Source organism: Tauraco erythrolophus, chromosome 5 (genome assembly GCF_009769465.1).
Source record: "Tauraco erythrolophus isolate bTauEry1 chromosome 5, bTauEry1.pri, whole genome shotgun sequence".
Classification (NCBI taxonomy): Eukaryota; Metazoa; Chordata; class Aves; order Musophagiformes; family Musophagidae; genus Tauraco; species Tauraco erythrolophus.
Genome location: NC_141469.1, coordinates 7,154,457 through 7,182,003, shown reverse-complemented (window position 1 = coordinate 7,182,003; position 27,547 = coordinate 7,154,457). Strand labels below are relative to the sequence as shown.

The window sequence follows — 27,547 nt, the reverse complement described above, 5'->3', positions numbered from 1 at the left end:
ACTGTAGACATGGAAATGCAGGAAATATTCACACAAGAACATTTTGAGCACTCTTAAATCCACAGTGACTGTGAAGCCTGGGAGAGAGGGCCCCTCTCTTGAAAAGCCCCATTTCTGCACAGATGACCCCACCTCAGGCAGATCTGCAAGGTCGAAGAGGCAAACCTCAGGAGAAGTATCCAGGATAAACGACTGCAGAGGGATTAATCTCCACACAGCTGAAATCTATAACGCAGATTTTGTGAGAAGGGAGTACAGCCCACCTTCTTTTCCAAAATGTCCTATCAGGCAAGATTTACATACAGATAAAAGCTGCCTTTATTACTTTTCTCCCTTAACAAAAGAATTGCAATCATAATCAAAATCTACAGGTTTTAAAAATACTTGTGGACGTGCTATCATCTCAAATGATTCTTTCACTGGAACCTCTGGAAATAATTTCATACCAAAACAAATGTAAAAATCATTGACATGACAAAACGGTTGGTATCAAAAAATTAATACAGGTTGAAATAGACCCTTCTGGCAGGACTTTCCGCTTCTCCACAAACTACCGAAGTAAAAGGTTCCTGAAATACCAAAGCCCCCTGCCAGCACGCTCCCACGCGAGAGTCGCCTTGCTCGCACAGTCTGAAGGATTTTTATTGAGTCTGACGTTTCTGTCAGGGCTTTGCAGGGGTAACCTGTCAGCAAGGAGCACCTGCCAAGTCCGTCTTTTCCATCCAACTGCTGCAATCGTAATTAACTGTCACACTGTTTTATTTCCTCCCCTCTCAAACTCTGGTGAAATATAGCTTTAGCTTTGGCAGTCAAGGTTTTCCACAGCATAAGGAAAAATAATAATAATAATCTACCCCAATAGCATTACCAGAAAAATAATAGTTGCAGCATCTTTACAGATGCTGAATTTGACTCAAAAATTGTATCAGAGGGGCATTTTGTCCAGCAGAACGGACACTGCCATGTCAGTTAGAAAAAGCAGGCTCTTCCACACAGATATTCCCTGCTGAAACAGTAATTCAGTCAGAATATTCCTATATCTAAAGACAGCGGAGCAGGCTCTTACATTAGCTTTGAACTTTGCTTCCCTTGAGTGCTACTGGGGCTTCAAAACCCAAATTTATTAAGTATATTGGGTTTACAGAGACACGCTTGTTTACATAAGCAGAAAAATATCCCTATTTTTTTTCCACCCTCAAAACCACAACACCTTTCACAGCACATACTTATTTCTGCTTACAAGCATGATTTGAGCTGCAAAACTGTCATCCACAATTACCAACTGATTCCTCTATGTACATACACTCACAACAAAAGAGGTATTTCACAAAACAAAACGGCATAGCAAGCACACCTAGGCCTAAGAGATCATTAGTAAGTATGGTACAACCTCAATGCATATTATTAATTCAGATCGGACACTACAGATACTACAGGCTTGGATGTTATTAAAAAAGTCTAGGAGAGATATACAGCATGTAAATCTTGTATGTTATCAGTTAAATATTTTGGCTATTCATTAAAAAAACAAAACAAATCCTCTTCAGCGCTAAGATAAGAAACATTCCTCATAGTAGGGAATTTTCTTGCCTGTGTCATCAGAAAAGCTCTCAAAGAAGATAATCCTAAATCCTTCCCTTCGCCAGCACCCTACAATTAGATGCTGTTATATTCTGTATGTGCTTTTATCAGCTGTTACCCACTATATTGTTTCATAACATCCCTGTTTCCCAAAGAGCAAAATTCAAGAACTACGGAAGTGAAGTCTCCAGAGGAAATCTGGGGAAGTCTCCAAACTCCAGAGACTGGGTAGAACGTTTAGCTTTACGGTCACCTCCAGGCCAAAATGGTGTTTTGCCAACTGTCAATTCACCGACTAAATGCAGTTCATGTCATTTGGTTTTTAAGACATTAGAAAAGCATAGAAAAATAAAAGAACTCCTAGTACTCCTTGAGCCACCTCCAACTTCTAAGCTAGCTTCCTAAAAAGAGAAGATGAGTTTTGTGGAAATAGGAAACAGTGCTCAGCTGTCAGCAGGTGACTTTGAAACAAATGGTCTATAGACTGCAGAAACATCCTAATTATCCTTCACAATCACGCAACCAGCCTCTTCCGTTTGCCTAAATTTCTCATTATTGCAGCTTCCAGAAGTTAGCGAAGTAAGTGCATAAAAAGGAAACACAATTAAAGGAGAGAAAAGGAGGAAAGGAGCCAGTTTGAGATGGGTTTGGAATCAACAGGCTTTCTTCCAGAGGGCTGTGCCCATGCACATCTCCAAATCCTTAACTACCTAGGTGGTGATCCATTGTCCGTTTCCATCTGCCTGCAACTAATTCCAGATGCACGTCCATGAAAGATAGATATTAGGCCTTGCTTTCATCTGGCCCTGGCACCATCTGGCTGAGACAGGAATGATGCCAACGTTGAGAGTTCTCCTATTCTTGTCTTAAAAAAGAAAAAACACACAATGCAATCCAAACACACACCTGATGCACAGTCTATTTCCCACTTCCTTTCTTTCTGTTCCCCTCAGCATTTCTCCTCTGCGCATTCCTGGAAGTTAATCAAGTTGAAAACTGCAATCAATCACGCCTACCAGGGAAGCAAATACAGTTTAAGTTGGAAGTATTACAGACCTAGAAGAAAGTAACTAAACTGGATTTCATTTCATTATAACAATATTTAAATATAAGAGGTTCACCTTCATCCGGAATAAGTTTCATTTCTAAGTTTTAATTACAATTATGTTCCCCTTGTATTTCATTTAAAACAAACCAACAAATAACTAAGACCTTCAATGGTTATAGTCCCGACGCCGCAGGCAGTTGTAGCCTGCTTGGGCCCATTTCAAGTGGTTAAGCTGACCTTTTTCCATAGCCAATGCCATACCAGGAATTGAAGTGGTCACCACGTATGGCCACTTCTGATCCCTCTAATCCTGGTATCTGTTTCAACTGGGCCTCTGGCAGGAATCTAGGCAGAGGCTCGAATTCATGTCTTTGGCAGAAGCAGATCGCTACAGGTCGGTTTTGCAGCAGCACTCCCAAGCACTGCAGAACCCACATGAACAGACGCGATTGGTCCCTCTAAACCCTACACATTTATCCACGCGCTTGAATGACTGCAAGAAAAAAAGTTTACAGATCCAGTCCTGCTTCCACTGACGCCAATGAAAGTCTCTACTGACTTCAAATGTTCAAATTATAATACAGGCTGGCAAAGTTACAAATTATTGGGTCTTTTAAACAAAAAGGAAGAAGCATAGATTTAAAACTCATGATGATAAAGGATTCTTGCTAGAAAAGAAGCGTTAATGAGTTTGCTTTAAAATTAAAGTGATTCCAGATATTTATCACATATACATACAACCTACAGGTAATGCCATCTGTTAAAATTGCTATTCCAAAGCAAATTACAAGCCTTACTGCATGATTAAATCATTTCAAAACTTTACTTTTTCACCACTCCTTGCTAGGCCTAAAATAGAAAGCTGGCACTGGACATGCAGCCTTTTTCCCAGACAATATTTCTAGTTGGATACCAAATTCCAAAACTTTAAGGAATTCAGACAACAGTCACAGAAGTTTTGAATGCCTCAACTCCATCACATTCAAACACAGCTCAGATATTGCAGGGAATCAGCTGAAGTTCCTCAATTCAGGGACAACCAGTGCCAACCTAAGCCAGAAATGCAAAGCTCTTCACCTAACTGAGCCAGCTGCAAGAACTGGGTCCCTCACAACACAAGTATGGCACAAGGAAACTCAATTTCTTCTATGTGTTCCTTGTTCATTTTCTTTTGCCTCTGCAACTAGATGATCTTTGAGGTCCCTTCCAAACCTAACCATTCTATGATTCTATGAGTCTTATTAGGGTGACAATATCTCCTCCAGCTCTACTACTGGTAATTTACCCTGTGCAAGGTGCTTTTCTGCTGAGAACCTCTATCCTACCAAATGGCTCTTTGGTTTGTCCCTGCAGGGTCCAGCCTGTAGGTTTCATTGCTAGGATGCAATACACTGACCTTCTTCATGGCAGAGGTTGTTGATCACACCAGGCAATTTGCATACATACAAAAATGCAACAGTCTGATCAAGTGCACAGTGTAATATGTGCTAAAGTGTACAGTATAAACAGGTGCTAAAACATTCCAGAAAGATAGACAGTTTGGTTTAAAACCAGAAGATTTGTCAGTCCCTGTTAAAAGCAGAGGTGGCACAGTACAAAAGAGAAGCTGCTGTTCTTCACAGCTTCATTTAGAAGCCTGAGAGCCTCAAAAGTTAAGACTGCAAATATTTTAATACCTAAAGTGAAAATAATACGTCTTTCAGAGGCTCTGAGCGTTTTAAATTGTGGCTTAGGAATGTATCTATCCTCCCCTCAGCATACAGGGTAACACACCTCCCTGGAAAAGCATCATCGCATTGCAGTTTCGGGTGATCGGTACCAAAGTCTCTTCACTTCGTCACTTCCACCCTCACTCTGAAAAGGTTCGCACTATTCATCTACCAACTTGTTTTGGCCTCCACAAGTCAAATGCAAGTGACTGATTTTGTCCCTCATCTTTCTTTTTTTTTCCCCCCTTTGAAAGTGGAATTTATCAGTCTCTCTCACATCAGTCTACAGCATTTCCCATCTTACATTACAAAGATTTGCAGTTAAAGGGGAAAACGCTTTGCTTCTGAAAAACATGAAAAGGAACAAATATGTCTCTTGCCCAAAAATCCTAAAAATCCTACTTATATAAACAATGTCCCATTTCCAAAGCACAGAGATTTCTTAAGTTCAGCAAACAGACTGTCTGTGCTGCATTTACACAGAGCCACATTCATTCATCACTTTCAAGTCTAATTACCAAGTCATTTCCCTCTTGGCAACCTCTAATGGCCAGAAGAATTAGGTTTTACATGGTCAGGATACCAAGGGATAACAAATACCCATAACTCTCTGCAGCTGCGCGATTTGTAAAGCCTCTCAAGCTTTGTCCGGGCAAGGGATTACTGCGAGGCAAACTCTCCCCCCCATGTGCTGCTCTATCTGGACCAGTCCTGCGGGTCTCACTTCAGCACAGTCTCTCCTAAAAAAAGTCATAACAACATCTTTCAAAAGTAAAGAGAAAGAAAAGAAAGTCATAACATGCTTGTGGCCTCAAACACTAATTAGAACCACAGAGCAGTGGAAAAGGCTCCGTGCATCACAACGTTCCCCTCTCCTGGTGCACAACTGCTCCTTGCTGCATGTTAATCCGTGAAACATCAGTTTTGTTTGAAAGATGTCAAGTGGTAGATTGCTGGAGCTACTCCCATATGTGTAACTCACAGTGAAGGAGAATATATAACAAGAATGTCTAATAAATAAAACACTGTGGCACATCCGAATGCAGCTACAGTGTTTGCCACGGTGTAACGGCTTGTGCAGTGACAGAGACTCCACGACATGATGCGAAGGAGACATCAGAGAATGGTGCAAGCAAGAAAATGCCTAAGCTTTCTTGATCTACCTGTATTACAATTAATTACAAAAGTCTATTAGTTTGTATGTGCCTGCTGATGAGAAGGGATTGCTTAGTGATCTCTACAGAAGGCTGGGAACAAAACATTAGTGTTTTAAACCCACAAGCTTTAGTAAAATCTAAACAAGTAACAGTGGGTTAAGGAATACCTGGTAAAGTGCTTTGAAGAGTAAAAACATTAACCAATTACTCAACAGTATTTCACATCTGTATTTCAGATCTGAACTATACATAAAGCTACTCTCACAACTCAACAGTTTAGGCTTCTCTGTGTCTCTGGACATGTCCTGTTAGGATCAGGAGAGGTTATCTACTCAAGAGATTTGGGATGCAGAACATTCTGCACAAAGCCCCCAGAACCCTAACAAGGATTTAAACAGAGAGGAAAAACTTTTACAAAGCTGTATCACCAAGTGTTTTTCGCTGCCAAGGCTGAGAAAACCAATTCAACCAACAGAGGGAATAGGGAGACAATATAAACAGGTGTTTCCTTGAAAACTTCAGTATGGTTAGTAATAGTACAGGAAATGGATCTCCAGAGGCCACAAATCGTTAGCATCTCTAATGCATTTGCAAATTCCTACTGTGCAAAGTCAGCCTGTAAAAAAAGGCCATTTCTAATAAGTGCCTTGTCTGGTTTCCTACACCATTTAATTTCAGATGAATTTTATGAGAACTCTGCTACATATTTTACCTCCCATCTGGTTCAGATTTGACAATGAAATATTTGTGTGTCCCACCCTGTTCTTTTTAAAGCTCCAAAACCAGATGTCTCCAGCACAACATGACTGCAGCAGGTCATACCACATTCTTCAGCAAGCTGTGCCAGGCCTACAACCCCCCACAGACAGTTCCAGGTCAGGTAAAATTGGGTTGTTTACTCCCCAAAAGAATAAAGCAAGCAAACAAACAAACTCAACACCTCTAGGGCACCGTGTGAAAAGGCTGATTAAAACCTACTATGGCTTATTCTTCCAAAAGGTTTTACCTTGATGAAGTGGTGTTTCTGAAAGCTAAACACATTAAGAATTGCAGCAGGGGGAGATTTTTCCTGCCCCCCCTTCTATTGGCTTGATTCCAGCACACATTTTTGCAACTTCTCCATTGTGATAAGCAGGCAGGTGTTTCAGTGCGTACCACCGGGTGGCTAGTGCTTCTAGGAAGTTTACAATTTTCACAGTTGCATACATTGCATATGAGAAGGAAGCTGATGAAAACGCCTTCTATCAGATTTTGCATTTTCAACAGAAAACATGTTCATTTCTTAGCGGTTTCACAGGGCAGCTCTACGCTGCACATGATGCCACCTCCTACAACAATTTGTGTTGCAGAAATCTTTTATCCTTTCCTGCGGATACAAACGGCCCTTTCGCCATACAAAAGAATCTGTATGAGTGCCCAGGCAGCTTCTTTTCCAGAAAAATGATGAAGTTGTGATGTGCTTTTAAACTGGACAAATACTTTCTACAAGTGGTAGTATTCTATAAGAAGGTATCTCTCAAGACAGACCACTTACAGAGCCTGTCAAATCTTAAATGCTATACCAGCAACTAAAACCTGCTATAATCCTCCTTCAGACAAGTGCTAAACATCCCTGGGAATCATCACAAAGCAGGATAATAAAAAAACCAACATTGTTAGCTACTTGCACAATAATCCCTTTTTAATGTCACACATGAAAGGACATAAGCATTCCCAAATCTTTTCATGAAGCTTTTCCCAGTCTGGTGAAATGTTTAAAAGCAAGTGTAAATTCAGGCATATGAGTAGTCTCCTTGGAAATTTGTGTTATATATCATATGATCGTATTGTTTGCTTGATGTTATATTTTGCCAGTGCAACACCCTTGGGAAAAGAAAGTAGTTACTGGAAATAAATGCAAGCTAAAACCACTGAAAAGAGCCAAAGGGCATGAGAACCAGTAGAATCATTTCTGCTAATGAGATGAGAAAGGAGGAACTCCACCAGCTCACCTGTTTATGCCAAGTTAAATATGCTTGAGTAGAAAACAAATGCTATCCTTCTACATGTGGAATGAATATATTTAATGAAATAATTCTAGAAAGGTAATACACTTATGATTGCACAATGTAAGAGTAATTAATCAGAAAATCATGTCTGTGATTTCTGTAAGAGGATTACTTACTTTCCCCTTTCAACTGCCAAGGCGTCTATTTCATCAAAGAAAAGAATGGAAGGAGACACCGCTCTGGCTTTCCTAAAGATCTAGAAAAACAAGAATGAAACATTCGGTGTTAAGGGACAGAAAATTTTTTACAGAATGCTATCACCCCCTGCACACCTCAGAGTGAGCAGCGCTACAGAGCATCACAGAACAGACACAAGCCTTATAGTTTTTTTTTTTTAAAAAACACACAACAAACAGACCTTTTAGCAGTTATTCATGATACTGCGTGATGCAAGTGTATAGGGAAAGCTGCTGCCAGACTCCGAATTTGACTTGCATCACTAGGCCAATACAGGAGGAAGTTAAACAATACAAAATATTCCTTCTGCTTTTTATTTATTTATTTTTTTAAAACTTAAGCCAGGAGGCTTTTTGGAAAGTTTAAAGGTAACCTTATAAGCAGAGAAGAATTTGAATGCCAAGAAAGCTTAACATATAACATAATGTATAGCTTCCCCTTTCTCACCTCTCTCACTGCTCGTTCAGATTCACCAACATATTTATTCATCAGCTCAGGTCCCTAAAAATGTAAAAAAAAAGTTTAAAAAGTACATTACATTGACATACAAAATGACTGCGAAAATCTGCTGCTGCTACATGACTGATGCTCTGTTACAAAGAATTTTGACAATTTGTCACTTGCAAGTCCTATTTGTGCTTTTTTTGGACTTAGCTGCTACCTGTACCAAGCCTTCCTCCACTTGTTAGAATCATAGAATAGGATGGGTTGGAAGGGATCTCAAAGATCATCTAGTTCCAAGCCCCCTGCCATGGGCAGGGACACCCTCCACTACACCAGGTTCCTCAACGCCTCATCCAACCTGGCCCTAAACACTTCCAGTGTTCCAAGTGCTACCTGTTGTAGCACTGTGCATGCATGTAACTACACATGTAGTTTAGTCCTCTCATCATACCACTTTCCTAGTACTTTCATGAGGAACAGAATCAACCAAAAACACTGTGGGGTTCTTAAAAACTGTTGGCTCAACAACAGCAACAAGGGGGCTGCAAATCAGCCAAAAAGATGAATTACAGAAAAGCATTTACTTGTGCTCTCAACAAGAATCCTGTACAGCCATGCACCAAAACAGGGACTTAAACCAGTGTTTAACAGCACTTCTTTGAACCTGGCAGTTTGCAGGTCCTGAACAAAAAAGCTGCCGTAGCAGCACACCTGAAACCCATCCATGAGGCACTCCATCCCCAGCAAGAAAGCTGTTCAGTGTCTTAGCTCATTCGCATTCCTCCTCCCCTCTGCCAAGACTGCCAAGCACGATTATTAGTGCCAGCTGCTGTGATGCCTGTTTATACTCACAGTCTTGTCCACTAGGAACAGACCAGAGACCACAAGGTCAACGTTCAAGTCTTGAACAAGTACTTACAATTATAAAAATTAAAACAACGGAGAAGTCTCAGAGCATTTTCTGTTCTGCTACACCCTGTAGAATAGGCTGCTTAAATAGTGCTTCCTAATGGAACTAGGCTCTCGTGGGATTGGTAACGACTCATTGACTGCAGCCTGGCTTGAATTAACATTGACCTGCAGCCACAGCCAACGATTATCCACTGCCTTGAGCGAAAAGAGCCAGCGGGTACAATCTATTTTCCAGGGAACAGGTGTCCTCGCAATTTCACTAGCGGAAACGACATCCTTCTTCACAGTCAGAAAACTGAACAACCTTTCCATGCTTCACAGCTGTGACTACATTCAGGTAACCCTCAGCTCAGAGCAGTAGAGCAGCTTTAAACAGCAGGTTTGCTAGAATTAAGAATGTGTGGCAGACACACACTTATACATTGGCAGTGACAGAGCTTCTGCTACAACCCTTCTTTCAATGGGACCATCTGGACTTTGTACCCAGAACCGTAGAATACAGACTCATCACTCTTAAAACGCAGCACGCTGCTTTTTGGGGTCTCCACGCTCATTTTCAGTCTTGCAGTAACGGTTAATGCACTGACTTTATCTTGACACTAGCACCATTGGAAAGTACCTGCACGTATGTATGGAGAAGAGCGTATACTCTAAAGAGAGAAGCACGGGATATCTGACACAGCATCCAGGCTATGTGGCTATATTTATGTATTTATTTTCAAAGAGTTGATCATTATCTGAAGGACCAGCTGAGATACAGCAGTAGCCAGATCTGGCGTACCACAGAGGTAAAAGCAATCATATAAGGATTGGAAGAGCATCGTGTGCCTTGTTCATAGGAAATGTAAATGATCCAGTTAGCAAAGCTTCCTTTCAGCAACATCCTCCCTTAAAGCAACTGCAGTAGCTAAAGTTAAAGCGTCACCTGCAGGCTTTCGACAACTTCAGAATCTGAGTCTGTTGGATACTTGCGTGGAAACAGAATTATTCATCAACATAACCGATGAAGAAAACAGGAAAGACACAGAGAAGGAAAAAACAAGGTAAGAGAGAGAAACACAAAGCCTTTTCCTACTATTCACTGTGGACACCAAACATGACGAGTGTGCAGCAGTTTGTGCAGAACAGGCTGGCAGCTCAAAGAGACAGCATCCAGCTGCTCTGGGCCCCTGCCATCCATCACACTCAGTGCAGATGAGAAATCCGATAGCATGATCCTAACAAATCCTTAGGGAACGAGAGCAAAGTCTTCTCTTTCTGTCTCGCTTTCTGTTAAACTGAGCTGATACACTGGGAAACCTCTGCAGATTCTACCCACAATTACAGACTTCTTTCACTGACTTGTTCTTGGAGCCTGTGGACCTTCTCTTTCATGCCCTTATTCTCATAAGTAATCTTCATTCACATCAGTATTCTCATGGAAAGCAACATCATATACATCAGTGCCAATAGCGTACTCCTCTAGTATGACACAACATCAAATAGCCTGACATTTTCTTTTCTTTTGTCTCAGCAAAAAAATACTTAAAACCAAAACTACTCTCTTTGAGCTTTAAGGTACAATATAATTTTAGAGGCTTCGAGTTTTATTTTTAATTAAGCATTAAAATATGACCAAGGCAACATCAAAGCAATAAATACTGTTTAAAATGTTTCCAACGAGAATTATTTTGAATGCATGGTTTTGCAGTAAGCTTTGACACGAAGTTTTTCTCCGTTTTTGCCTTCATTAAGCAGCAACTCCGGGTGAAAGCCCACTAAGTATTAATGACCTGCGTCTCTTCATGGGAATTTTCATGAAAATGGATTTAGAATCATGGAATGGTTTGGGTTGGAAGGGACCTCAAAGATCATCTAGTTCCAACCCCCCTGCCATGGGCAGGGACACCCTCCACTACACCAGGTTGCCCAAAACCTCATCCAACCTGGCCTTGAACATTTGAAGGTCTTCTAGTTCACCATTCATGAGCGATACCAAAACTGCCGTTCAGAATCATGGGTTTTATTGCGAGCAGCTTGGAACTTTTATTATACATGGCAATAAAGGAAAAGACTCCGAAGTAAAAGAAAGCATGCACAGAAGAGGAGGAATTGGTATACATTTCATCTCATGCAAACACTTAAAACCACAACACAAAAACTAGACATGTTCAAAGAATCTGGGCATAGCAACTGAATTGCGTTAGCTCTGGTCCCACCTGAGCTGAACCTGTGCCCTACCCTGTCTGCAAACGGGCTGTCCTTTGGCTGAGGTTGATACGAGGTCTTCCAAAAGATACCTCTGTGTGACAAGCAGTCTACAAGCCATCACAGAGTCACCTGATGACAGCTGACAGTTTCCAGTTTTCACAAAGCTCACCTTCTCTTTTTAGGAAGTTTGCTTTGAAGTTGGAGGCCACTCAAGAAATACCAGGAGGGTTTTTTTATTTATTTTTCAGTGCTTTTCTAATGCTTTAAAAAAATCAAATGACATGAGCCTGACTTAGTCAGCAATTCGACATTTGTTGAAACATCATTTTTGGCCCAGAGGGAAGCATAATGATTCCTTTAAAAGCTGTTTACAGCTGTTGATATACTGACCAAGAGGTGCTAGCAACAATCGGTCCACTGTAACGATGCATAGCTGTGTTCCCTTCTGCAACAAGCCATCTCCATATGAAGGGATGTGAAGAAAGGAACATGACTTGTTATCTCTGGTCATTTGCACAGGGACTCCAAATCTAGCAAAAGATTTAGAGCAGGAAACTGGCAGAAATAGTTGCAGATGAGCCGTGCACATAAGCACACTGTTTGTGAGCTACAATCCAGGCTAACCGTATAAAATCTGCCAATTCAGGCCCACTGTGTACTGCTGAGTTTTGTTTATTCAGCTTCAAAGTAGAGATAGTTTCCAGGTATGCTCTGCTTAAAGACTATCCCATCCTCGTTTACAAGATACATTCCCCTTGTATCACGAAATCTTCCACTTGTTTATGGTCTGGATTGGGTGTGGATTTTTCTCTCTGTTGATTTTTAAATTAAAAAAGCAAGGAAAAAAGACAATTCCTTACATATGTTCAGAATAAGCTCTTGAAAGATTAACTGCACAAAAGATAAAGCCCCTGTATACAGGCTGCAACATGAGATAAGCTTATGTGCACATAGTTATGACAGAAGTTCTCAAAGTGTTTTTAAACTGCAAGAACAACATCTGGTATCCCCGAAGTTAAAGAGTATCAGTAATTTTTCTAAGCAGTGCTTAAAACCACTTGCAGATTTTTCTCCACCTAAAAACACTGGGGTAGCGACGTTCAACTGATAAGAAATTTAGTCAGTGACTTCCCTCTATAAATAATTTTTTTACTATTTTGACAATCAGGTAGAATCATAGAATGGTTAGGGCTGGAAGGGACCTTCAAAGGTCATCTAGTCCAACCCCCCTGCAAGGAACAGGGATATAGGTAAGTTATGTACTTAAGCTTGTTGAGCCAGATGGACACTGCTCCAGATTTCTCCAGCATACAGCTCTGTCTACTCTCTTCAAAAATCCTGCCATAATCTCACATGCAGGTTCTGGGCCCTAACACAGACACACTAAACTATGTTAGCAGTAGAGTACAAGTCATTTTTTAAAAATCCAATGGATTAGAGAATCTACATTACATCCTACAAATTATGATACATACTGCACAATTCTTTCTTTGTCATGTTCAAAGTAGAAATGATCAGACCCTAAAATATCAGTTTAATTAATATTTAATTTCAGATGAAGTATCTAGAAACTGAGCTCTGCGTTGTGAATCTCAAAAAGAAAGAAAGAAAAAAGGGAGTGCCAAAATCAGTCTTCAACTGTTCACAATGTGTACCAAGGGCAGTGTTCATTGCCCACACTCAGACATCTGCATCCGAGATAAACATTCACACTAATTTGGACAGACCAAAACGTCTACCTCACAGATGCAATGCACCTCACTCTGAAGTGCCAATTTCTCATCAGTCTGCAGGAGGAGCGTAGACAGCCAGCTCAGAGGAGCAAAGCTTGATCCCATCCCTACCAGTACCTCTTTCATGGAGTTAAAACCAGCGTTTTGGCTTCCTTTTTCTTTATTTATTTTTTATTCTTTCCAGTTCCATGACAATGCAGGTGAGATGCTCTACTATAACAACATCAACTGATTTGGAAGAGACTCAGAAATTAGTTACTTAGCCTTTCGATACTGTAACCTCAACTGCAAAACGCTATCCCATCCTTAACACTGTCCAACCAAAGAAACACACAACTCAGGCTGGCTGCAGGAAAGAGAGTTAACAAGATAAACAGTGAGACTTCCTTTATTTTAACAGCAAGGCTATTTCTAATGCAAAGGTTGGACATGTGTGATCTGGTAATTGGTTACACTACAAAGAAAAATATTTGCTCAGAAAACGCATTATATTTGCTTGTTAAGAATAAAGCCTACTACTCTTTCAATACTGTTTAACGATTTGATCTGCATCACTCCCAGCTTCTCAGCAGATGTAAACTCCAGGCTGAGCACCGTGCACCATTCTAATCGCTTCCTCTCCCTCTGTCCTGCATTCCAGACGACCTTAAAAACCTGTTGGTACTTGTCTGGTGTTTTAAAAACTTCAACAGGTGCTTGTGGGCTCCAAAGTATCTAAGACAGTAGGCTGGCAAAAAAATAGTCATCCTCGATCCTTGCAGTGAAGTTGCTAAAAGCAGCATACTCAAACTGTGAAGGCAAATATAAAATCCATCTTTCTTTATTGGCATGTCTCAGAATCCACCTGTTCGCCGTTTGCCTCGACTAGCAAACTTCAATGACAATCTTTTGAGGCTTCTTTGCACAATACAGAAGCCAGTACTTGTAATGTGGAGCAAACTGACTGGAAACATTGAATTAAATTCACTGCATGCACCAGTGCCTTCAGGGAGGGCCCTCTCCAGCGCTCAGGCTTGGCTGCTACTCAAATTTACCAGGATTTTGCACGCTTACTAAGTGCTCCACCAGCACAGGCACAACAGTATCAAGTCGGAGGTGAAATTCTATCATGACAGATTTGAAGCAGATCTAAAAGTAAACCATCCTGCTTCCCTGCTCCATCCACAGAGAAATCCCTTTTCAAGTCATTCCTGTTCAGCACGGATTTTCAGCACCCGTTCCTGTTCACTACTACTTCCAGCTACAGGCTAAAATGCTGCCATTCGCTACTCCGTCTAGGACCAGGCTTGGCACCATCAGGGCAGTATCCACATGGGACCAAAAATCATACAGCAAGGTGACACAGTACTAGCCATCCGCGCTGCTAACTATATTCAGCTACTGACACTTCACCCCTCCAGCAACATGATTCCACGATTGCTGACAAGCCCTTGGGAAGTTTAAGAGAAAGAGAAACTAAGTGCTGATAAAAATTAATCTTGCAAAGTAACTCAGAAGGGACACGGAGATGGGATTATCTTTGAATCATCTTCTGCCTGCACGTTCACTTTTGGGAAGCTTATGGTAAGAACGGATGAATGCCTTATTTTACTTTTACTTGAGTAAAACACGCAGATAGCTTCAGGATTAAAAGAGTCCATTAAAGTATCTCAAATTGCTATCCCTTATAAAAAATGTTATAGAAATTCTTCAAATGCAGTTAGTTTCCCTACCTGCTAATTAACTAACAAGTTACTGAAAATGTGTTAGCATGGATCTTTTTGGAAGTTTTATCAAACGTTAGCCAGAGTTTCTCATAAAACTACAACACCTCTTTATTTTTCCTCTTAAATGTTTTGCTTAGCTAGTTACAGGCACGAAGCTTTCCTCTTTCATGCTTCTGCTCACTGAAATCCCCATCAAAAGGCTAAACTATCTCCCCAAAATTCAGTGACAGCTCTTCACAAAGCAAAGCAGTCGGCCTTTCCAAGCCTCATTAATCTGTTCGAGCTGCCACAGCCAAGAGCTGAAGGGAAAAGCAGAGGAAACTTCAACTGGAAAATATTTTGACGTAATTGACCCAGACGACAAACTAAGCTTAAGCACATGTCAAGCACGGGGAGTGGTACAAAAAGCATCCACAGGGTGATACAGGAAGTCAAATCAAGCCAAGGTGAAGTCAGAGCTCTGAGAACAGTGTATATTTTTGTAATCACTGTGAGCTGAAAAAAGAAAAGATTTCTTCAGCCCAAGCTCTTAAGAAACAGCAAATAAAGTGTCAGGAGTATTTTCTAACTTTTTTTTTCCCCCTCACCATAGCTGGAGCTCATAACCAATGCAAATAATATTATAGAGCAGTCTAGTACCGTTGGTTTGCTCGGTGTTAACATCCTTAAATACTATTTACTGCCATGGGTGGGTTTGGGGTGGTTTTTTAAATACTGTTTCACAACATTTACAGTGTCTCACTTAGCGGAATTCCAAGGGGTTTAAATTTTGAGCATTTAAATTTTCTGAAAATTTAAGCTACTTTTTGTCAATATCACCAAGTTTTCGCCTTAGTTTGGATTATAAATAGACAAGTATTAAAAAGCAGTAAGAGGAAAAACGATGCTTCCAAAACCATCGCAAGCATATAGAAGTTACATAATTTTTCTTGTTATTTATTTTATAAACTCAGGTAATCTACCTGATGGACAGAAAACAGAACTCAAAGTCCCCTGTTAATATAACCCTGAGCAAAAGCCTCCTGAAATTAGCAGAAAGTCTCCTTCTGGTTTTAGCAGGCTGAGTAAGTAGAAGGTAGCACAATGCAGGATACCATCAACAACATACAACCCCTCTAGCACACAGCACCCTGGTCCTATGAACAACTCAAGGGGCAAAAGGCTTTTGCAATCCCCACAGCCCTTACGGGACTGTCAGCTAAGGAACACGTTGTAACTGGGTGATGGAGTTTATCTGGGTAGGTATCAGCCTGACAACACAAGAGCCAACTTCAGTGCTCATTTTGAAATAGGTTAAAACCAAAAAAGCACAACCATTTTCTTATTTGATAGTAAAGTTAATTACCTAGAGACCACAATAATGAGACAAAAAACAAAATAAATCCAGAGATTCTCTGCAAGTTGCTTACCAGAAAAGCAACAAAGAATCTAAGAAGAAAAGTAGTATTCATTAGACTCTTAGCACAACACAACGATACAGGATTTCATAAAAATAAAATCAAAAAAATACAAATATTCCAAGAGGGTAGTCATAGCAAATCTAAATAAACTAAGCCACAAGACAAATGCAGATATAATTATCTATGCTATAAAGCAAGATATGGAAGTTCCCTCCAAAAATATTGTTACAATATCACCTTAAAATCTTAGTGGTCCAATCAACATATATCTCAAAAAAGAAGCCAGCCAAAGCTGACCCTAAGTGCAAGAACTGTCAAAACAGTACAGAGAGATACCCACCACATAAACAGACAAAAGAGGGGAAAAAAAGCCCACAGAAATAACACGGTGTCAAAGGGTTTCATTTCCTTCATGTTCAATTTTAGAAAGCTAGATGACATCTAAAGCAAAAATGTCACAGAGAGAGTTGTATATAACAGAAAGGTGTCATCAGCCTGGCAGAAGCTGAAACTTATATCCCCCATGCTATTAATATTTATAGGTCCAATACGTGTATACAATTTTATTTTCCTGTTAGTAAAAGAATGCATAAAATACACTTCAGAAGAAAACTACAAGCTTTGGGGTGAGCACAAAAGGAGTGTGAAGGAGTACAAAAGTGCATAGAAGGCTGACTGAAATAATAATTCAGCCAGATCAAAAACCACTGATAAATCAAGACTGATGTTCAATCCTGAAGAATGAAAAAAATTATCTTAATTCCTTTACACAGTCTTATACTCGCTTGTATCCATGACCGCAAAACACGAAAAACTCTTGAATAAGTTGAGAACAATTCCGTTGTCTTTTTGTAACAGAGGTTTAGGAGATGACCACTAAAACCATTAAAAGCTTCAATGCTTCAAGAGATTTAGAAAATGTGATGATGGGAGGGAACAGGAAAAGCCATCTCCCCTGGAAAGTAGCTGGCAACCTCCTCTCCAGTAAATTTAGCAGATATATTGTATTAAAGACAAAGAAAGTCAAGTGAAAGAATAAAAATAAGCAATTCCCCTTAGGAATTATATGCAAGATTTCTTTGTAAAACAAACCAACCAACCAACTGCTTTTCTCTGGAAAAGCAAAAGGTCACCAATCTTGGTGAAAATACTGCTATAAAAAGTTTTGGCCAAATATCAAAGAGCATGTTTACAAAAGGGCCACATTCATTGTACCACTAACCATTCAAACCTCACAATAGATTTCAGGAGAGGACAGGATGCAACGACAAACATTTTTTTCAGCTCCGCTGCCCAGAAACTACATCTGGACTCTGTCCATCTTCCAAACCTCGTTAGAGACCAGTCAGGCACAGGCTGGAGACTGCGCCGATTTGACCATGCCTCATATAGCATCATGACAACCAGCCGTGCCTGAGACACATGGAAACGTCACATTTTAACCGATCACATGTAACCCAGCTGAAGTACCTCATTTAACAGAGTCAGCTGTCCAAACTGCACAGACACATCTGGACAAACAGTGCAAAGCCTTCCCGGAGCCAGGCTGGGACAGGGGTGATACCTGTTGCACTCGAGCAGGACAGCCAACTTAGACACGCAGAGTACGTTCAGCACTGCCCAAGAGAGCTGGACTCACTGTGCCCAGGTATCTCAGATGCAGCGTGCAGACATAATAGGTCCATCTCCCAAAAGTCACTGGACCAAGTAAGCACTGCATGTAACGTATCCGATTTCCTCTCAGGTTTCGGACACAGAGGAGAGATGGCATCCAGCAGCAGGCTCCCACAGCCAGAGCTATGCCTCCAGTCTGCGGTCTGTTCTCGAGATGGAGCCAAGAACCTGAGCCACCTGAACTATACTGAAAGAGTACATGTATCCTACAGGCTGTACAGCAGACGCTTTTCATCAAAATTACTTATTTGGGGCAGGAGAGACTGGAAGGAAAATGCAAGTCTGAAAAGTAAATTATCAAGAAACACACTTCCATTTCAAAAAGCCTGGTATCAGTTCCAGGGACAGATATTTGAGACATAGCGTAGAAAACGGGAAAATTAATAGGACTATAAGCAAGAAAAGAAAAAACCCTTCTCTTGAAAAACAAAACAAACCAAAAAACCACATATTCATCTATTTGGATTTATTGCAGGAACACATGCAGTGGAAATTAATTCATGCCTGTTGTGCTTTAAGAAGTGCTACAGACAACGATGTTTAACACATTTAGTACATGATGGATGTCGCCTTTTCTGTCCAGGAAGCAAATGTGAAGTTAGAGAAAGTGGGCTATGTTCCCCTCCTGGAGTTGACGTATCCAAGGCTGGACATGCTCCAGAGATGTGCTTCTTGAAACATCTGTACATTGAATATTCAACCAGTTCCGGGCCAAGGGATTTAAACCAACAGGGAATAACAGGCAGTTTCCCCAAGCCAGCCACTTCTGCTGCAGCTTGTCAATGACAGGGGCTGTGCACTGCCAGAACTCTGCTGTCAAAAATACTGCATTACTGTACAAAAGCATTTCGTATCAGAGCACCTTCGGATACCTCCTATTCAGCATGAGCCACCTTTTACTTTTGGACAATGAACTGCATCAGTGAAAGTGTCTGATGTAGCTTTTACTGATGAATACAGGACAGCGACAATGCTCATTTTTAACTGTTGGTTTTGAGTTTGTTTTTTTTTTTTTTTTCCCCCTCAGACTCCTACCTTTTTTCCCCACCCTCTCAGGCATCAGTGCTTCAGGCAAGACAAAGAGGAATGTTTTCTTTTAAGCAGTGCAGGAGGAAAAGGTTACCTTGTTTACCAGTAACTCTGGAGTACAAAGAACTACTTTGTCTTTATGGAAGAGGCAGTAAAGGTAGTGTTTCTGAAGGGCTGAGGTTTCCAAGGCTGCTCTTGTTGAAGTGACCGTGACCCAGAGACCCATCTGCAATACCAGGAAGCACAGGCAACGAAGGGCTGCTGGCTTCAGGGTCAGCGTGACTGCCTCTGCTCCCAGAGAGGACAGGATCCAGAGCTACGGCTACAGTGAGCCTCTGAAAGGACAGGCAGAAGAGGAAGCCGTGTAGAAACTAACACCACAAAAGGCTTTGTGAGTAAAGAGGCGGTCAACAGACAAGAGTACGTGATCCTACTGCTGAGGAGATGGTACTTTAAAAATACTTAAACAAATGTTTTTTCTTGCACTTCATTAACATTCTGACACAGCTGCAAGACTAACCCATGTGGAATCACTCTGCTATCTTTTTTTCTTCCCATGAGCTGACGCTCAGTATGATTATTAAATAATGTCCATTCATGCGTTTTCCATACAACCCAGAGTAATCAATTACCCTGATTCATAGGCAATGAAATCCAAAGTTTTTCTATACTTATAGTGTTTCTAATCCTGAGAGAATATGCCACTCATCTAAGAGTACTCCAGATATAACTAATTCTGCAAACTTTCTAAAAACTGATGAAGAACAACTGTTTCCTCTGTAAAAAGGCAAATAAGGCAAGAAAAATCTGTAATGAAACATGAAGAGTAAGATAAGGAAAGTGACTTTGCTGAGGAATGAAAAGGAATGTAAGAGATGAGATGATAGTATTTCCACACAAGCAAGTAATCATTACAGTAAAAAGAGCTACCTACTATCAAGAGTTGCTTTAAGAATTTGTGTCCATTTTTAAAAAAATTTTAAATCATATCAGTAATTAAGATGTCACTACACAGCTTACCCATCCATCCAACATATAATTTCTGTGCTGTGATAAAATAAATAATTTTTATAAAAGCATACAAGAAAGCACTAGTCCTTTTCAAAAGAAAACACAAATATTACTTGATATTTACAAGGTGTTTGCTGTAGTCCATAGAATGATCAGAAACACTAAGCCACAGGTTTCTAGCACTGGAAATTGGTAAAACATCAACAGGAGTTAAGAAACATTAACACAGGAGTTAAGAAAATGTAAGACTAAACGGCCCACCTTCACTGCCAAGAAGTTGAGGCCACTTTCATGAGCCAAAGCTTTTGCTATCATTGTTTTCGAGCACCCAGGAGGTCCGTAAAGCAGCACACCTTTAGGAGGCTGAATCCCCATTCGGATGAAGGAGTCGGGATGTTTGAGAGGCCACTCAACTGCCTGCTTCAATTTCAGCTTGACATCTTCTAGTCCTCCTATGTCTGACCAAGATACCTGCAAAGCAGAAAATTTTGCTCAATTCAGATAACCAAGTAAAACTATTGAAAAAGAAAACAAAACAAAAACGCTGTGTAGAATGCATACTGGTAATTTCATGAAGTTGTTTTTAACAAGTCACTTGTTCAAAAAACCTTTTTCTCAACAAGAAGAAATTTTTCTCAACGAGAAGAAATTATTTTTCTCAACAAAGTCGCACAAAGTAAGTGAGATTAGACTCACTTTTGTGCTGGTGGATGTAGATAAAATATTTTGTTTCTACTTTGAAGGTCAATAACAAAATATAGAAAAATAACAATAAAATGACAGCATGATCATACAGGCAGCAACACCTTGCATGATCACTACCAAAGTCACAACTTGGTTCTCTTGGGTTTTTTTAATGTGATACTGATGCAGAACTTGTAAATTACTTTGACGCCTTCCCTGAAGGAAAGGACTGTCTGAGCTTAAGCTGGTTTTACTTATAGCTGCAGAATAAGGCCCTGATCCCAGCTGCATAATCCCACTAAGATGAACAGGACTGAGTGTTACAAGTTTTCGAGGTTCCTCCACTTGCCAACACTATCACTCCCACACAGGACTTGGGCACTAGAGATCTGACTAGAAGCTTAAAAACAAGCAATCCTCCAAACAGACAAGTACCGACAGAAAAGAAAAACCACACACTAAAAAAGCAACACTCAAACCCAAAACTGCAGTTAAATTTGCTCTGCTGAAGACACAGACAAGCTTGTCAGGCATACATCAGGACAGAACTAATACATCCTACCCAAAACAGAAGACAGATATAAAGCCTGCTACACCTCTCCCTGCATTGCTGTCAACAAGCCTGAGACTGCTCCGCACATTCCCCGGTCTGTTCTTCGTCCTGTCACCATCCATTCCCATCCACTTCAAATATTAAACATGTCAAGACGCACCTAAATCAAATGATCTTCTGCCTTAAAACACTCTTCCGAAAATTTACTAGACATAAATCACCCTTCAGCTCTGGAAAGTCAGCTACACCTAAAAGGCAGGCAGAGCATTATTAATGAGAGGCAACATATTGCCTTTCTCCTGACTTGAAAACTGGGGTCACTCCTGGCTCGTCCCTATTGCTGTTTTCCTGATACCAGTACTCAAGGTGGAAACCAAAAGTAGAAAGTCCCCGAAAGAGGCAATTCAGTCTACTACTGCAGTGGAAGAAAAAGCACTTTTGTTTGAGTCCAAGCAAACTGCAAACCAAATGAAACTTCCCCTTGTCAGTCTTTGACATAAAAGAAAATTACAAAGCAGAGAGCAAACACCAAAGATCAATACGCATGGGTCAACCCCTCAGAAATATTCTGAGTTTAAAGGCTAACTGGAAGGTGAAGAGCAGCCAATCTGCTGCCTGCAGAACATCCTCTCTCTCACAGCAGGAATATCATAGAATCATAGAATGGTTAGGGCTGGAAGGGACCTTCAAAGGTCATCTAGTCCAACCCCCCTGCAAGGAACAGGGATATCTCCAACTAGATCAGGTTGCTCAGGGCCTCGTCCAACTCGGCCTTGAACGTCTCCAGGGATGGAGCATCCACCACCTCTCTGGGCAACCTGTTCCAGTGTTCTACAACTCTCATGGTAAAAAATTTTTTCCTAATATCCAACCTGAATCTACCTCCCTCTATTTTAAAACCATTACCCCTTGTCCTATCACAACAGGCCCTCCTGAACAGCCTCTCCCCATCTTTCTTGTAGGCCCCCTTGAGGTACTGGAAGACCGCTATAAGGTCACCCCGGAGCCTCCTCTTCTCCAGGCTGAGCAGCCCCAACTCTTTCAGCCTGTCCTCATAGGAAAGGTGCTCCAGCCCTCTTATCTTCGTGGCCCTCCTCTGGACCCTCTCCAGCTGGTCTATGTCCTTCTTATGTTGGGGGCTCCAGAACTGGACGCAGTACTCCAGGTGAGGTCTCAATATGTTACAGGAACCCTAGAAAAAAGCACAACTCTTTCTTTTTCTTAGTGACCAGCAGCTTCTGCTTCTTAAATAATTACTTTATAAGCCTGCGGAAGTATGAAATATGCAGAGTTGATCACCACTGACTACTAAGAAGGATCTGTGGGCAGAGGGATCTGCCAAAGGCAGGATTCCCTTATGGAAAAAAGAAAAAAAAAAAAAGAAAAACAGGAAAGAAACCCGAATTCAGTAAAGGTCAGAGCAAAGTGAAGGCTGAGTCAGAGTACCCCAGTAGCAGGGGAGGAGAGAATTTTAGCAGGGGCATTACCAAAGCAGCATGTCACTTCTGGTAACTTGTAAGCCAGCTTTTGCAACCTGCCAATATTCCCTCTCCAAGTGCTGCTTCACACCACAAGCAAGATTAACTGCACAAGTCGGATTAAAGGAATGGTAGCAAACAGATGAAAACGGGCTGTGCACGAGTCTCTAGTCTAGAAATGAAAGTGTTTGTATGAATTCAACAAAACAGTAAAGGGAGAAACTCCACAACAAATCTTGGCGTTTTTAACCAACTTTTTCTTAGGGAAGAAGACATAGAACATAAGCTTGTTCTCATTTTTCGGTATCAATCCTTAGTAATATCTGGTAAAGCATAGACTAGTCATTCCTATCATCATGTCTTTCAATGATTTTGACAAATATGAAAAAGAATGCCTTAAAATTAACTAAGCCATCAGGAATTCCCTATACTTTGCGCAACAGAATGTGAAATCCATTAGCGGTACTTTGCACACGTACAAAAAGTCAGGGAGAAAACACCCAAGTGTTATTTTTACCCTCTCACAAACACTCGGACTATTGCATGTGTTTTCTGAGGCATCATTCAAGTGATTTTTCAGCCCCATGACATGCCATTTAACACCCACACAAGCAATAGAACTGTACAGAAAAGGTGAAGTAGGGCCACCTACATGAAGGTTGTTTTCAGTAATCAGGAGACTTATTCTAATTTTGTTTACATTTAAAATCAGGAAGAGGAGGAACGGGAGACAACTGGGTCAGGACATACAAACAGGGCCACTAAATGTGAGCTTGGCCGTTATGAGTTAAAAAAATAGTTAACCAGTCAGAAATTCAGTTAACTTATTTAGAATTTCTATAATACAAGGTATGGAATTCAAGCAGCAATGGTATTAAAAGCAAGAATAGCTAACAAAACGCTACCTTCACATTCTGGTCAAGGCCTAAACAAAACTTTTTTTTTTTTTTCCTCATTTCAAAAGGATAGAGGTAAGTGTGGGGGGAAACAAAATACAAACAACCAAAAAACAAACAGTCCAGCAACAATAAAACACTCAAAAGAATCCTATTAGATTCATATAAGCTTGGAAGAACTAGGTGGATTGTTTGTACACACAAATCCTTAGTAACTTCCCAACTGCAATTAACCCAGGTTCTAGAGCACACATGAGGACAGCCAGCTCCACTTTTACCTGCACATGAACTCAAAAGAAAGGTCTTGCAGCATCAGCAATGAAGTGTGATACTCCGTCACTGTGGAAATGGTTTTAAAGAGTAGCCTTGGGGCTGAGCTTACACGCACAGAGACGGTGCTCTGCTACAGTGTGAGACACCAAGATTTCATTACTGCCCCAATCTTGAGCTCTCCCCAGGTCAACAGAGCTCAGAATACGATGCACAGCAGCAACTCCCCAGAGGCTGCTAAGCAGCAGCAATAAAGAAATAAAGCAGACATGCAAAGGATGTCTCATCCAGAACCTTTTGGCTGCAAAGACACAAATCTGAGTGTTGAATTACAGTAAAGGGAGTGAAACAGGCAAGTGAAACCCATAGCACTCAACAAAAATTTCCGAAAGACCCACAGGAGAGGGAGGAATGGCAACTATAGTGCAACTCTCCAAAGAGCCGAAGTATAAACTTCCTGATTTATAATGTGTATCCCCTCTCTCCTAAATCCCTGCTGCAGAAAAAGCAGCCTTCTAAAAAGGTTGTGACACACAGCAAAGTTCAAGAAACGTTCTGTAAAAACAGAAAACAAGATGCCACGCGGAACCAGGCAGGTAAGTATTTTGTGTTTGCTTTGGTCACAGCCAACACGCATGGCAATCCAGGCACACGTGGAAAGACAAAGGAACACAGAAAGGAGGAACACAAAAAAAAAAGCACATGGTGGCACCTCCATCTCCAACAGCTCCTCCTGCACACAAGCTCACTTTGTCTTCCACCCCAAACTCTCTTTGTTTTGGCAGTTTTCCCCACCAGTAATTTTGAATATGCTTGGAATAAGAAAAGACCTCAAGAGCTTAACAACAAAAACCCTAATAACTAACTTCTCATAAAGCACTTCTCAGAAGCAGACTGCAAAGCATTCTATAAAGGTTATCAAATTTCCTCAGACAACCAAGAAGTGACTAGCTTGAGGCCACCCAAACAAGTCACTTCTGATATATCCCCTTGTTCCTTAGCTACTACCCCAGGTATACATAAAACAAGAGTTTTTTCCAGGTTTTAAGTAAGATAAAAGACTACGACAGAACAACTTAGCCTAGCAGCCTTCTAAACAGCCACTACTCAATTCTAGGACCTAAAAGGCAAAGACAGATTTGAAAACTAAATTTTATTTACAGTCTACTCAAAATTCCGCAGACTTCAGAGAACCAGCTCTATGTTGACGAAACAATTTGGAGTTCATGATAAAACAAGTAATTGTTTCCATTCAGGACCAGAAGTGATATCAGCTTCAAAAAAAAAAAAAAAAAAAAAACAGCAGCCCATAAATGGCCAAGGTTTCATGACTGCAAGGGAAAGGGCAATTCCAACAAAATTCATTTACTTGTGGCTTTATTTAAAAGTTACTTTGAACTCTTCTCATTCAAGCAAAGCAGTGAAACGAAAAAAAAAACACAACACCAAAACTCCACCATCTGAAAAACAAAGTTCAAAATCACAAAAGTCTTAGTTTAATTCAGCATGTACATCAATGGTTTTACTTGTAACTAACTGCATAGCCCAAAAGCTCCATCCACACCAAGGCGGCTGCCAAGTGAATAATATAGCTGCAATAAACAGCAAAAAATCGGATATTATTAATGTAGCTCAGACTTCTGTCTTCTCTTTGGAAAAAAAAAAAATCTCACAGCTGACCATTTATTTAGTGTTTGAAGTTATTTTTAGCAAGGATTTTTTAGATGACAAACAGTGTTAAGGTCAGACTTTAAAACATGAAGGAATGTAACCCCTGATATCTAACAAATTTATCCACACAATTAGCTATCTAGCTGGATAGCTTCTGGGAGAGCAGGAAAAGAAAAGCCTCTCCTTACAGACAGAAAGTATCTGGAGATTAATCAATACAGCATGGTTTCACAAAATACTACGCATAAAGATTCATTACCCAAGGGAAAAACTAAACAAAACACATTTCTAGGTTTCTGGAAGAAAACTGGACTTCTGTCTGGTTCGTGCTTTCTTTTTTGTTTCCAGCACATCCAGCTATAATTTTTGCATTTTTGTAAGAATGGAACAAAAGGTGTAAGTAAGGCAGTTTCTATCGGTATCAATTTCTGCAGAGCATGTAAGTAACATATCACTGTACACCATGGCCAAAAACAACTAAGTAAAGTGTTGAATGGCTAAGTGGCCCATGCCCATGGACTGAAAGCACTGTATTGAAAAGAGAAGTAAATTAGTAAAGAGGAAGAACTTCTTACAGAAATTAGGACTATTAGCATCAGTTCTAATGTGGCAAGTAAGTAGTTTTAAGGTTTCTCTACACGTGTTGCAGGAGTAGACCTTCAAGCATAACAGCCACCCAGCTGCAGCATACCGAAGTTCCTTCAACTAACCCCAGACTTGAGCTGAATTAGGGCACTTCTCCAATTCAAATACAAATGGTGACGGAGTAATTAGCCATAAGGCTAGTGGTGGTGTTACAATGCCAGATCTACCCTACTGTGACTTTCATGGACAGCTGCATCAGTACTTCCAGATATTCAGACTGCTTCTGAGCATGCACAGGAACCTTAGCTTCAGTAGGCAGGTAGTTCTGCAGCCCAATATAATGGTTAAACTGAATTCTCGCACTTCCTTTCGTAGGTGATGTGAGAGGACAGAAAGTCTGTTGCAGCTGGTACTTTCGATTCCACTTTAAACTCACCACAGGCACGAAGCAGATGGCCTGAAACTTACCCTACATCTTCACAGAATACGTATTATTTTCTAAAAATGCAGGTCCTGTCAGCACAAAAGGAATCTGCACTATGTTGTTATTTCCCCTTCAATAAAGGAATGAATTTCAGCAGTATTCCAGCAACTCAGCTGGTATTTAACAAATAAAAACAAGTGACAACCAAGGAAAACACTGACAGGATGGTTTAGTGGACGATATGAGCCTGAGTAGTAGGCTGACTGATTCAGAACAGATTTCTTGCAGTACCTCAAGACCTTGCTTCTATCTGTCCTTGTTTAGCATCAGTCCATCTGTCTCCAAATAGGCTGGTATTTCTAAAAGGCACAGCACAGTGGTAATGACGTGAGCCCAAGAGCCAGCAGCACAATAAGCAACGAGAAAATTAGTAAATCTGGTTCTCAGCAGAGCTAATTAGGCCTTGCGGATATCGATGCCACTACGCCATTTCCAGGAAAAGTTGTCTGGGGCCAGCCCAGGCATTTCCACCCAGCACTTCACTGCACAGCATGGACTCTTAACAAGCCAAGTGTGATATCCGAACTGGCTGTGCGCAGCATCCTGTTTGCAGATTTTATTTCCCATTCCTACAGTTTGGGAATAAGGGTCTACAGTTGTGCAATCCAACTCTCAGATGACTCATCTGCATGCAATGAGACATAAATGTTTTCTGCTAGGGCTCAGGGAGCTGCTGAGAAACACCAGCATGAGGGCTCGCAGAGTCAAGATTTAGTAAGACTAAATACAACATTTTATTTTGCTGAATCTTAAGCCAGATCAGAGTCGTCTTAAATCGGATCAGTTCTCCAGCCCAAGTTATGTTGTGTCTGCTACTGAACTATACAATACCTAACTGAGAGGACAGTGAACCTGGCACCGCCGAAAGAACTCTTCATGTAATGACAGCCCCTGATGGGTAACTGCTTGGCAGTAATAACCTGCCTACAGCATCTAATTCTGCCCTCAGGAAAAACCATGTCATGTCACCGAAGACGTTCAGGTCACAGCAGTATGAACTGCATGTAGAATTCATCAAATTCTTTACATAAAAATCACAGCCATCAATCTCTTCACAGCTTCATTTCAATACATTTTGGTTACAAATGCCAACGGTTGGTTTCTGCT

The 27,547-nt window shown here is 40.8% G+C and overlaps 1 protein-coding gene across 1 annotated transcript in view; it reads right to left on the bottom strand.

The window, feature by feature from the left end:
• Positions 1–27,547, bottom strand: part of AFG2A (AAA ATPase AFG2A) — a 195,823-nt gene that overhangs the window by 140,662 nt on the left and 27,614 nt on the right. Inside the window, exons 11-13 of the mRNA XM_086612562.1 lie at positions 20,081–20,290; positions 8,168–8,221; positions 7,660–7,739 (exon numbers count right to left, since the gene is read on the bottom strand). Coding sequence (XP_086468688.1) covers positions 7,660–7,739; positions 8,168–8,221; positions 20,081–20,290 — 344 coding nt within the window. The remainder of the gene's footprint in view (positions 1–7,659; positions 7,740–8,167; positions 8,222–20,080; positions 20,291–27,547) is intronic.